Source organism: Phaethon lepturus, unplaced genomic scaffold, assembly GCF_000687285.1.
Source record: "Phaethon lepturus isolate BGI_N335 unplaced genomic scaffold, ASM68728v1 scaffold3795, whole genome shotgun sequence".
NCBI lineage: Eukaryota > Metazoa > Chordata > Aves > Phaethontiformes > Phaethontidae > Phaethon > Phaethon lepturus.
Genome location: NW_010542510.1, coordinates 104,117 through 115,697, shown reverse-complemented (window position 1 = coordinate 115,697; position 11,581 = coordinate 104,117). Strand labels below are relative to the sequence as shown.

At 42.0% G+C, this 11,581-nt stretch overlaps 1 protein-coding gene across 1 annotated transcript in view; it reads right to left on the bottom strand.

The window, feature by feature from the left end:
- Nucleotides 1-11,581, bottom strand: part of EML6 (echinoderm microtubule associated protein like 6) — a 114,449-nt gene that overhangs the window by 307 nt on the left and 102,561 nt on the right. The window contains exons 31-40 of the mRNA XM_010288035.1: nt 10,856-11,029; nt 9,926-10,134; nt 7,861-8,018; nt 7,066-7,180; nt 5,630-5,818; nt 4,303-4,475; nt 3,547-3,709; nt 2,717-2,820; nt 1,392-1,545; nt 928-1,028 (exon numbers count right to left, since the gene is read on the bottom strand). Of these exons, the coding sequence (XP_010286337.1) occupies nt 928-1,028; nt 1,392-1,545; nt 2,717-2,820; nt 3,547-3,709; nt 4,303-4,475; nt 5,630-5,818; nt 7,066-7,180; nt 7,861-8,018; nt 9,926-10,134; nt 10,856-11,029 (1,540 nt within the window). The remainder of the gene's footprint in view (nt 1-927; nt 1,029-1,391; nt 1,546-2,716; nt 2,821-3,546; nt 3,710-4,302; nt 4,476-5,629; nt 5,819-7,065; nt 7,181-7,860; nt 8,019-9,925; nt 10,135-10,855; nt 11,030-11,581) is intronic.

Genomic DNA, 11,581 nt, shown 5'->3' with positions numbered 1-11,581 from the left:
CTGCTGAGTAAGCAGTTACAAAGACCAGGTTCTTGAACGCGGCTTCCTGCTACTTGCTCCTGTGAGAATTTGTGCCCTTTCGTTTCCTACCTCGTTGCTTTTCAGTTTCCTAGTTCTGCTTTTTGCCGTTCAAAAAGTCTCTTAGATTTTGTGTTTGACCACACAGCTGTCTGCTCACTGCTTTGCTTGACAATAGTGTCCTCTTTGAGCCGTACTTGAAGCTCCAATAGACCTGGCAAGTGAGGGTGGAGGGGGATCCGGCAGGAATCGTGTGTGTGTGCACACACACTGGCTGGCCTTTGTAGGGGAAAAAAACCCCAAACGCCACCCCACCCCAAACTTAAGGCACCTTTCAAGAAGCCTCCCGTTATTTGAAATGTCTTTCTAAATCTGTCTGTCCTTCCGTTCAGCCAGAATTCCTGTCCTACCCTTTGCTGGGCAGGACCTATTCAGTTATTTTTGTGTGACTGACACCCCCACCAGCTGTTTTTGGTCTAAATGGTCGTCAGACATACAAGCAGTTCCTGTGCCAGCAGCCGGGGCTCCTTCAGCCACTACCTCTTGGCGCCCAAAGCCTGAGGCTGGTGCTGGCCTACGCGGCAACAGGTATGGTCTGCCTAGTCTGCACAGGGAGGAAGGCAGGCAAGCCAAGGAGCTACAAGCAGGTGCCTGGTAAACACACAGAAACCCAAATGCAAGATGTTTTACCCCGCAGAGGCAACCTTGTAAATGGTCGGCAGGGGCAAATGCGGTGCAAGCGACCAAAAAATACAGCAGAGTAAGAAAAACAAGCTGGAACTGTCACGCATCAGCAGCCTTCCATGAATGCAGCGTGGGCCGAGGAAGGTGTTAAATGCATTGCTGTGGGTTTGGCATAGAAAGGTATACACAAAATTTTTGATCATCAGAAAAATAAATAACAGTTACCTGCAGTCATCTCCTCCTGTACTTACAACGTATTTGTCATCGTGAGAAAAGCGTATGTTGGTGACATGTGCAGAGTGCCCAAAATACCGCTTGTGTTTGGCCTGTTGGAAAAAGAGCAGAAGTTCAGGAATTGGTACAGGAGCGTGGCATTACCGAGCGACAAAGCTGCCCTGTGAGTGTAGACAAAATGACATCCCCTGCAGCACTGGTGTCTTCAAGCCCGCGGTAATCCCAGCTCAGCACCTGGTTCTGTGCCTCCTCCCCAGGGGCTGGACGGCAGCGACCCTGTCACCTGCTCTCCCAGGGACTGGCCTTCTGCCGCACGATGGGCAGCCAGCGCTGGCTGGGAGCAGCCCGGAGATGACTTGGTGACCACGCCACCGTGGCGCCTTAAAATCCTGTGCTACAGAGTTTGAACATGGGGAAAAGCAAGCTGTGTAGTGTAAAATAAAACATCCACTTACAAATTTTTCTGTGCATGGGAAATCAAACAGTTTCACCAGACCAAAGTCATCTCCTGTGACTATATTTAGGCCAGCGTGGGTCACACATGCACAATTGACATCTGCTTTATCTGCGTTTCGCGGCCAAATTCCAATGACTTCATCTCCAAGAATGCTGTTCCAAGTTAAAAAAAAAAGAGCATTAGACCTTAAGATTTCCTTGCTGCTGCTTTCTTCCACAGCATGAGGAGGCAACACAGCCCAGTAAATAAAAAATTACCCCCTTTAATTAAAGTCTTTTGCTTCTAAATCTTTGCACTGAATGCCATCTCATCTTGGAGAACATCATGAGACACTGTCTTTTTTTGTGTGACCCTTAAGCCATATCTATCCATAAATCCTGAGGTTTAGCTCCTGTGAAACCACTCCCATCATTTTATACAAGCCGCTTGTGCAGCCATGGTCTCCTTTCCTTATGGACATGTACATACCCTCCCACAGCCACTTTTGACAGCCATGTTCTCTTCTCTTAACTGTAAGTTCTTCAATGAGGGAATGCCTATTTGCATGTAGAGTGTTTCTTAAAATAGCTTTTCTTCCCCGAGTTTAAGTTCCTTTATAGTCATTCCTATTTACCCACATCTTAACTATCGGCTGCAGCTGCCCCACTTCCACACTGTCAAGAGTCCTTAGGGGCAGAATTTATGCTTGCTCGACAGCAGAGCGGTAAGAGGAGGAGGATTCTCACTTACCTTCCCCTGAAAACCTGCCTGTATTATCACCCACTCTTTACTGTCAGATCTGCTCCTGGCCTGTTCCACTTTCTACAGTAAGAGCACAGGTAGTCGTGTTGGAAGGGCCCTATATAAATCCACCTCGGTAAATATATTTTAATGATACCCACAACTCCTTCCTTAATACACTCGGCTCATGGTTCCATGCCTCCTATGCTGCTTGTGTTTGCCGTGTGGCATAAGGCAGCGCCCACGCCAGCATGCCAATAAAAGCGAAGCTTCAAGTGGTACAGAGCCATGTGAGGGGCCGTACGCCTCACCGTTGGGAAGCCTGGGACAAGTGGCAACAGGCCAGGGTCGATATATGACAGCCCTTAGCATTACTACAGTAATAGTTACTACAGACACCAACCAGCTACAAACGTGCAAAATAACAAGCGTGTAAGACGGCGCTTTGGGGAAGGGGAGTGCGTATGAAAGTCTCTCGTGGGTTCGCCAAACCCTGGGTGCAGTTCAAGCATTTGGTTTACACAATCTGATCTTGAGATCGGAGCTTAGTTCTGTGCTACACCTGTCCCCCAACAGGCAGAACTCTCCTCCTCAGTTGTTTACCTTGTCCACGTCGCCCATGTGATCTTTTCTATTAATGCAGGATCCGTTATTTGCTTTCCTAGTGGTACCTCGTGAACTTGGCGCTTATAGGCACCCGTTGATACCTGGAAGTAGGAAAGGAAAAAGCTAGTAACTTTGCCATAAACACATCATTTTCTTTCTTTCTTTCTAAGATTTCTGGCAGTAATAGTCTCAACAGGTTTTATCAGGAAATAAACATACAGGATAAAATTTCTCTTTTTTCCTAAGTAGCTAGAATTAATTATCTGCAATATGACGTAATAACAACATTACAGGATGGTAACTGAACGAGGTGTTCGTATGCATACTGCATAGCTGAGAGATGTCCTTTTAGTTAAATACTCTCTGGTTTATCTCAACCGAATTGTAGAAAGTCAGAGAAATTTCAGAAGGAAACCTCACCTATCCTATGCATCCCAGCCTAGGGAAAGGGAGGAGAACTCTTTCCATATGGTTAAAATCCACAGTTTCTTTCTCAGTGTTGTCCCCATTCCCTTGAAATGAGACTGCGCTTTGCCTTTAGCACGCTAATAGTCTTGTAAGGGAACTGAGCTACGTCGCTACGGTCAGAGATGCAGAGCACAGGGGTGAGACCCAAGTATTCCGAAAGAAAGAGAGGGCTTTGCATAGAGCTCTGCGAACATCCTAAAGGCAATCTGAGTTACCTGGCCTACCTCAGGATTTAGAGGCACCTTGGAGTTCAAGGGAGAAAGCCTCCCTCACCCTTTCTTACCTCCAACTTGTTACTGTGTCTGGTAACAGGCAGGTCACAATAAATACAAGCAGACGTGGGTCCACCCGAGACGTACCTGAATGTACCTGCTGTCTGCAGAAAAATCCATCTGTATGACAAAACTTGCAATGTCTTTGCAGTAGCCTATTCGGTTCAGGGTTGTACCTTGAGTGAGATCATAAAAATCTACAGTATGTTCTTGTGAACCCACTGCCAAAAACTTGTTATCGGGGCTGATCCTAGGCAATAAAACATGGAACGAGGATATAATTCACCATTTCTCTACCGGATTTTCTTTTGCTTCCCACATTACCGCAAGAGAACAAATTTCTTTTACCAAAAAACGAGAAAAACCTTCTATCAATAGCAAGATTGCACCCAAAGCAAACCTTGACGCTTACCAGATGAGGAAGATGAAGGATACTGTATGTAGTTAACGTTGCACTCACGTAAAGCACACAGCACAATGTGCAGAGTAACACTAATCCTCTGCCAGAAAGCAACAGGAATTGCAATTTTAAAATGGTCCAGAATATTAATTCCCATAATCACAGCTGTACAGTGTAGAAATTACTAGCCGTACTCAAGTGAATATAACTGAATTAATCACGGGGGGGGTGGGGGGGATGGAGAAGTGTGTGGTATATAAGGCATAAACACTTTAAGGTATATGTAAATATAAGCTTTAGGTGTACGTAAACCACCAGTCAGCCAGTAAATGCATTTCACACAGGTTTCAGCAAATACGGAGTTACAAAAAAATCTGGAAATCAACTTGGAACTTGATGGATTTTTTCTGGAGTAAGGGCTTCAACTGACGTATATGACATACCTGATATCCTGAATTGCAGACTTCCTGTCTCGCTTTTTGCCCCAAACCTTAAGGCTGTTTACAAGTAAAATAACAAATTCTCCATTCTTCATGCCAATGGCAACCATTTCCCCGTCAGGACTATATGCGGCACATCTTGCTGGATGACCTAGATTCACTTTGTTCAGCAGTTTCTGTATTAACAAAAGCGATAGGCTCATACCTCCCCTGGAGAAAACTACCAAGCAAATGGAAAGCTTCCAAACACAAAGTATAAAAGTCACATATTCAAAACAAATTGTCTATAGTTCCCTCTGAATATAAAGCTGAAATTTCACATCCAAAAAATCACATCCCACCAGGCATATGTCGCAAAACAGACTTCAAAACATAGATGTAATTCAGATGGGAGTTTCATGTTTGCATCTATCTTGTTGCAGGGTGACTTCAAGTTCTACACCAGAAATAATACTCTTTAGCAGAAAGGACTTTAAAAAAAAAAAAAAAAAAAAAAATCAATCTCCTGTTTTGCTTGAAAGGTGATTTTGATAGCTGCTTCAACTGCTGATCAGGGCAGGTTTTTTCCTTCTGATTTGCTATGTGAAAACATCCTGGAATGCTCCTGCATCATCACTTACATGATTGTATTTAGAATGTATTAATTTTCCATATTAAAAATTACTCCTGTTAGCTCAGGTTTGGAACCTTTTGAAAAGGTTTATGTAGGCTAGCATAAGCAGAAGCCTTTTTGTTATTTCTTTACAAGGTTTTCTTTATTTGTTATTTTTAAAAATGGTTGTCGTTATGCAATTTGACTTGGGAAAAAAAATCCTGAATACACATACGCAACATGATCGGTTCTAAAGAAAGGCTCTAAAAAGGAGGGAGCCGTGCTCGCTTGTTGTCAGGGTCTGCGTATTAGTCGGTGACAGGACAATCTGTGTCACCCCGTCTGTCAGCATGGAATTAAAATGCTTCCTTAATCCACACCAGCCTGTTCTTTTAGACCAAAATAAGCAATGCCCAACAAAAGGCACTCCATCAGCACGAGTGCTTCTAAATAACCGCACTTCTCTGTGGTTATTGCTTGCTTTTGGAAAGAGCAGCATGCTACCTCACTGAGGACTTATCTTTTCACATCGCCACGTAGCAGGAAAAAACTGCACCGTACTGAGCCAGAAGAAAAACACTGCGCTCTTTATGCAGCCGCTCAAAGGCACGTACATAGCTGGCGCACCGTACCGTTGGAAAAATGCGTGGTTGTATAAAATTATATATACTATATACACCGATATATATATAAAATGTATATATAAAATCATACACTTTTCAATTTAGTGATACTCACTTTGTCAGAGAGGTCCCAGATTCTTGCTGTTCCATCATTACTTGCAGAGATAAATATGTCTTTTGAGGGGTGAGTTGCTAAGCCCCAGATTTCCCCTTCCATGTGACAGTCAATCAACAAGTTTGAAGCAGCATTTTTTTCTCCTACTTCAAGGATTTCTCCATCTTTTGTTCCCACTAAAATTTTGCCCTGTTTGTAGCGGAAAAAAAGAATGAGAGATGGGTTGTCACTGTAACAGACAGTAGCAGTAGCAGTAAAGTGCCGATGCATCGCAGAACTATCTGTGGTAACTCATCCCGATTTATACCGCTTGCTCATGCAGCATCTTAAAACCAGGAGAGTAAAACACTGACGCTTTCACATCTCGAGATCTGCTATCACGTTCTGGTGTTACTGTTGAGTGACCATGGTGGATTTGCATCTTGCCATTAAGGGTTTTAATTCAGACCAAAGCGTTTACCTACAAGTTGGCAGAGCACAATTCTGAGGTGACTAAATACAATTTGGGGCCAATAATAAAAAAATCGAACCAGGGTTTTGGGCCCAGTTAGACTGTCTTAAGAGTGCCTTGCATCTACTCTAGCCATACTGTCATCGTCTAAACCGCAAAAGCTTTCTCGGCAAATACTTGGAAAAAGCATAAATAGACACAGTTTGGAATTGGTTAATGGCTACTTGATTAGAAATATAAACCAACATTCCTCAGTGGTGGTGTTATCAAAGAGCATGTCAAATTCCTGAGACCTGAGATACAAAGTTAAATAGAGACCGTTTCATCAAGTGTTAGCTTGGACAGATACCCATCACATGATGTTAACGCTCCTGCATCATCACGCAGTTCCTTCACAACATTTACAAGTACAATTTAAACATGTGCAAGAGTGATTTTAGCATCTCAAAATTACTCAGTTATTTCTATTGTTTTTCACTTTAGCAAAACCTCAAATCAATCAGCAATTCTCAGTGGCAACTTGTTTTATTTGTGACTTTAAAAAAACCACAAACAAACTAGGATCCATTCTGCCTAACCAAAGCACCGAAGCTGTGCCTACCTTTCGTGGGAAGCAAACCTTGTAAAGTAGGTAACTGAAGTGCCTTTTGTCATTCGAAAAGAAAGGCAGGGGACAAGGTCCTACCCTGGTGAAATACGTTCCTACACTTAGCACTGCCCTTCGGAGGCTTCACAGGCCTTTCCCTCTCCCTGCTGGCTATGGGACGGGCAGGCACTAAGCATCAGAAACGCAATCCTCATGCAGCTTAAAGCCCATCGCTGAGCTCAGGAAGAGAAATAAGGAACCGTCACTAGGTAGGCAGACAAAGCCTGTTCCCATCACTTTTACAAGTCTTCTCCCCTGTGTCTCCCAAACAACCTCCACCAAGAGCCACGTGCAGTGACGCGTGCCAAAGTGGAACATCCGCTGCGTCAGCTCACTTACTTTTCCTCTGCAGACAGAGCGCACGCACTCAATGAGCTGGCCTGTCTCAAGCTGAAACGCTCGGCACCGTTTCATCTCTTGATCCCATAGCTTTACAGCTCCTCCTTCTTTAGTGCTGAAAAAAAGCATGTTGCGTTACCCAAATGTCTCCTTCTGCATAGGCTACAACAAATCCCATATGTAAAACCCATCAGTATTTTCTTGATTAAATAATGAAACGTACATTGAATCACCTTCTGCTGTATATAAAGACACCTCACTATTGTGCAATGGAAAGCAAATGATAAAAATTTAAATGCTATCTCCCCTCACGTTTTAAACAATTTGTAAAATTTGTAAAAACCAAATCGTTCTCTTGTCGCAATCTCAAATCTCTGTCACAAAGATATTTGCCGTGCTTATGTTACTTCTAGGAACATGAAGAACTTTCTAATCACAGAGTCTCCATCAGGAGAGGCTGGCTGTAGTTTGACAGAATTAAAAAATTAAGAAAAACCCACTTATGCCAGGCTGTCAGGAGCTCAGGCAACAAGGAGCCTGTACAGGTGTTCACATCAATTGCTAATTTGAGGTTAGGTATGTCCTTTGCGTGCACCATGTATTACTGTGACCTTTGAGCGTCCTACCTATTAGTCCTTCACTGGGCACCTTATGTAAAATTTAGATTGAAACGGCTATAGTACAGACACCATTTATCTTTGGGAAGCATTGTGTATGCCTAGGATATTGGATAAATAAAAAATATCATGAGAGAGAGATAAAAGTTGTGCACTTCAGGAAGATTATGTGTCTTACGGTCTCTCCTTCCCTCCTGTAACGATAAGTCCATCTCGAAGAGTCGTGTACATTGTAAATACTGGTCCCGTGTGAGCTTTTGCCACAAGTCTAATCAGAAAATGATCCTTCCAGACGTAGACATCTCCATTTATGGCACCAGTAAATGTGAGGTTATTCTGCAACAAAGAGCAGTGATCTTTGATATAACAAATACCTTAGCATTTTTGTTCAGTTTGAGTTAAAATTCTTTCAGCTACTGAATTTCCTGAAAAAAAGTCAGCTATGCAATGAATATAGGAATTAAAACCATCTGCATCGAGAGAATGAGTTTAATGGCTGCAGTCTAACAGTGTTTGGGACGTTATGAATCATATGGGTCCCATATGGGGACATTCACCTCACACATCTCATCTTGGGTTCTTTCAGATGCGTGTACTTCTTTCGCTATGCATGTGCTATGTCATGCCTCCTGCTGGCGAGGTGGACGGCAGGTTACCCCTACTGAATTTTAAGTGACGTTTCTTTCTTCTTTGAGTATGTGTCAGTGAGCACCTCCGTATAGATGACTAGCAAGCGGTACCTTCAAGACGTTGAAAATAAAGTGTATAAACTTAAAGGCAGAACTAACTCAACCTGATATCCACTTCGAACACCGCAGCGATGGCCTAATTTCTCATAAAAGCCAAGAAACCCCTCGGTGGAGCAAACTGGTCAGAGGTCTGGGACTCCCTGAGGAATGGGGAAAAGCAGCAAGTACCCTGCACTGCAAACGCTCTTTTGGAGTGTGCTCCGTTACATGGAAAAGCTTGCCTAAAGAACTAAAGTTGGTCTGACCTTGAAGCCCACCGACTCTGAAATAATAGATGTCAGGAAAAATTGCGAGTGAACCCTTTTGGATAGGGGTTTAAAGGAAAGTCTCCTGTTCTGCAGCAAACAGCAGTTGCATCTGTTGAAGGAACTGGGGGAAAGAAGCCCCGGAATGACATTCTACCATCTGAGACAAAAATTTAGTGTGGCTCTATCCCACTACAACCTGTTGACTTTGGCATTAGATGGACCTGCATGAAAATGAGTGACGTCCATGGATGCACGAAGCAGCAGAGGGCACGTGCACAGCCCTTACTCTGTTAAGAGCAATTTACTCATGTGCCTGTGACATGGACTTCTGCTTCCAGTGGGACTCAATGACACATACTTGAGGAAGAAAAAACCATCCTGCAGGAATGACATATGCTAACGGAGTAGAGTTCATCTGCTGATTTTGAAGGTGCCCCTTGCAGGATGCCCATTTTTTTTTACTTTAGAAAAGAAAATGCCCGTTGGACTGTTTCTACTCGGACAAACTTGTTTAGCGTTAAGCAATTTTTGACAACAAAGTCACTTGTTTGGGCACAAGGATGCGAATTTGGGAGCCTAATTTTATACACTCGCATTTCACACATCAGTACTACTGTCTGAGTGAATAATTAGGAGCAGGGTGTTTCTTTGAATTGGTGATTTGTATAATTTATGCTTGACCTTTGCAAATGGAATTTCTATGGGCTTTCCGGGTGAAGCAGAGGCTATTTCAGACCTTAGTGTCAGGGTAACACACTTTTTTCACTGTTAATATGTATTGTTTTCCTTAACTATGAAGTCTAAAGCACAGTGCTATGGTTCCTGAATGATCACACTGGAGATATTACGTACTGTCACCATTACATGGATCACTAGCATATGTCATGCCAGGTACTGTCAGCAGAAAGGAAGGTTGCAGAGCCTATACATAAAATAATGACATATTTTTCCAAGTTAACCAGTGAAGTGCTAAATAACTAGCAAAGTAAAAAAACAAGCGCCATGGCAGCTGATGCTGTAGGTATGCACAGACATAAATGAAAAACGTTCACTAACAGCAAAACCCAACCCTGCTTAGGAAACTTCCATGAGGGTCTAAAGGCATACAAGGTTTAAATTAAAAGTTTAACTAATAAGCAAGAGCCCCATCGTCTCGCACTGTACTGGATTTCAACAAAGGAAACTGACACTTGCACTCTTAATAAAAACGTATTATAAAATTTTGTAGCAAGTAATTTGAACTCACTGCTCCGAAGGCAACAGAAAGCATGGTTTGCATTTTCGCATCTTCCATGGAACCAATGACTCCTTTCTTATACAGCAAAGCACTGCCAGCTAATGTCCAGAACTTCATGTGTTTTACCCCAACAGACACAAATTGAGTGTCTGAATCTGGGCGGAACTCTACAACGAATATCCTCTCCAGGTGTCCTCCCCTGCTAGCAACTTTAGCCCCTGTTTTAATTAGGAAAGGATAAAAATAAAGTTAAATTTACCTGCAAAATTAAGCTCCGATATGATTTTATAAAATAAATTGACTTGGTATATTGGATTAGAGAACTATGTCCCAGATGCTGAAAGCTAAGCAAATCCCAACATTATTTAGTGTATCAAACATTGTAATCCATGCAACCTGCAACGCCCTTGGTTATTCCACTGAATCTGACAGTTTTAAGAAATGCAGATTTAGGTCTTCATGGCATGATTTGTCTCCTTGGTCAGTGAAATAACAACACAGAAATTTTGTATATCATCAGTGAGCTACCATCTAGTGAAAGGCACAGGGAAGCATCTAACGAGCTGAGACACGTCTCCTCCCTCCACCATTTCTGAAGACGATAGCTCTTTTCTGGAAATGCCTTCCCAAGGCCTGTCTATGGTGTAGAATTTAAAGTTCAAGTATTTTAAGAAGAAAAAGAAAATACTTTCCTTAATTTCATGGAATTTTCTATTAAACAACATTCTTTCCTTAACTTTGACTTATAATAGAAGTTTAAAACTTACTTTCTTATTCATATTTTCTAGCACTTTACTATCTCCTTTAACTGATTTTGTGACTTAGGGAGCCATGATACTCAGAGTAAGAACACAAATCTATTCCAAAGACTTGAAAAGAAAAGCAAGTAATTGTACACTGCTCTGTTAGGCTGAAGGAACATGAGTTTTCCAGAGTTACCTTCTTGCCACCTCCACACTGTGATCGTATGTTCTGGATCAACTCCCACTGAAACCAGAAGTTTGCCAGTTGCACTGAAGTTAACATAATTGACTCCTTTGGTATGGAAGCAACGTAGCATTGAAATCGTTTGCTTACTCATAGCATCCCATATATGAATTGTGGGAGTTGTACCTATGTGCAAAAAGATGTATTAAAAAGAATTAATTCAGCATCTGGAAAGCTTCAATGCAAAATAGGCATTTTTCAAGAACGTTTAACCTAAACAGACACTTATAAGTTGTGGGGTTTTGTTTTGGTGTAAGATTAACACTACTCAAAAAAAAAAAAAAAAAAAAAAAATCATAATAGCCTGCAAAACACAGGGGGAAATATTGCATTTCATGAAGTAAGACCAATTCTAAAAGAATAACGTAACATTTATGAAGAACCTCATGCAAAAGAAATTATCTGTAGATGTTTCACTTGTATCCGTGATTCACACAGATACAATGAGGTAACATGAAACTTTTACATAACTCTGCTGACTAAAATTCACAAACGAATCAGCCTTACCTGGAAATTCTGTCATATCACCTGCATTGTGAGAGCAATGGCAAATGAGGAAGCACCAAGGGAAAACAATAGGTGAAATAAGTCATGTTTCTAATGCTGAAGTGCCAGCATCAGCACAGAAGGAAAAAAAAAAAAATTTGAAAATGGATATGGATTAAATCAACAAACAAA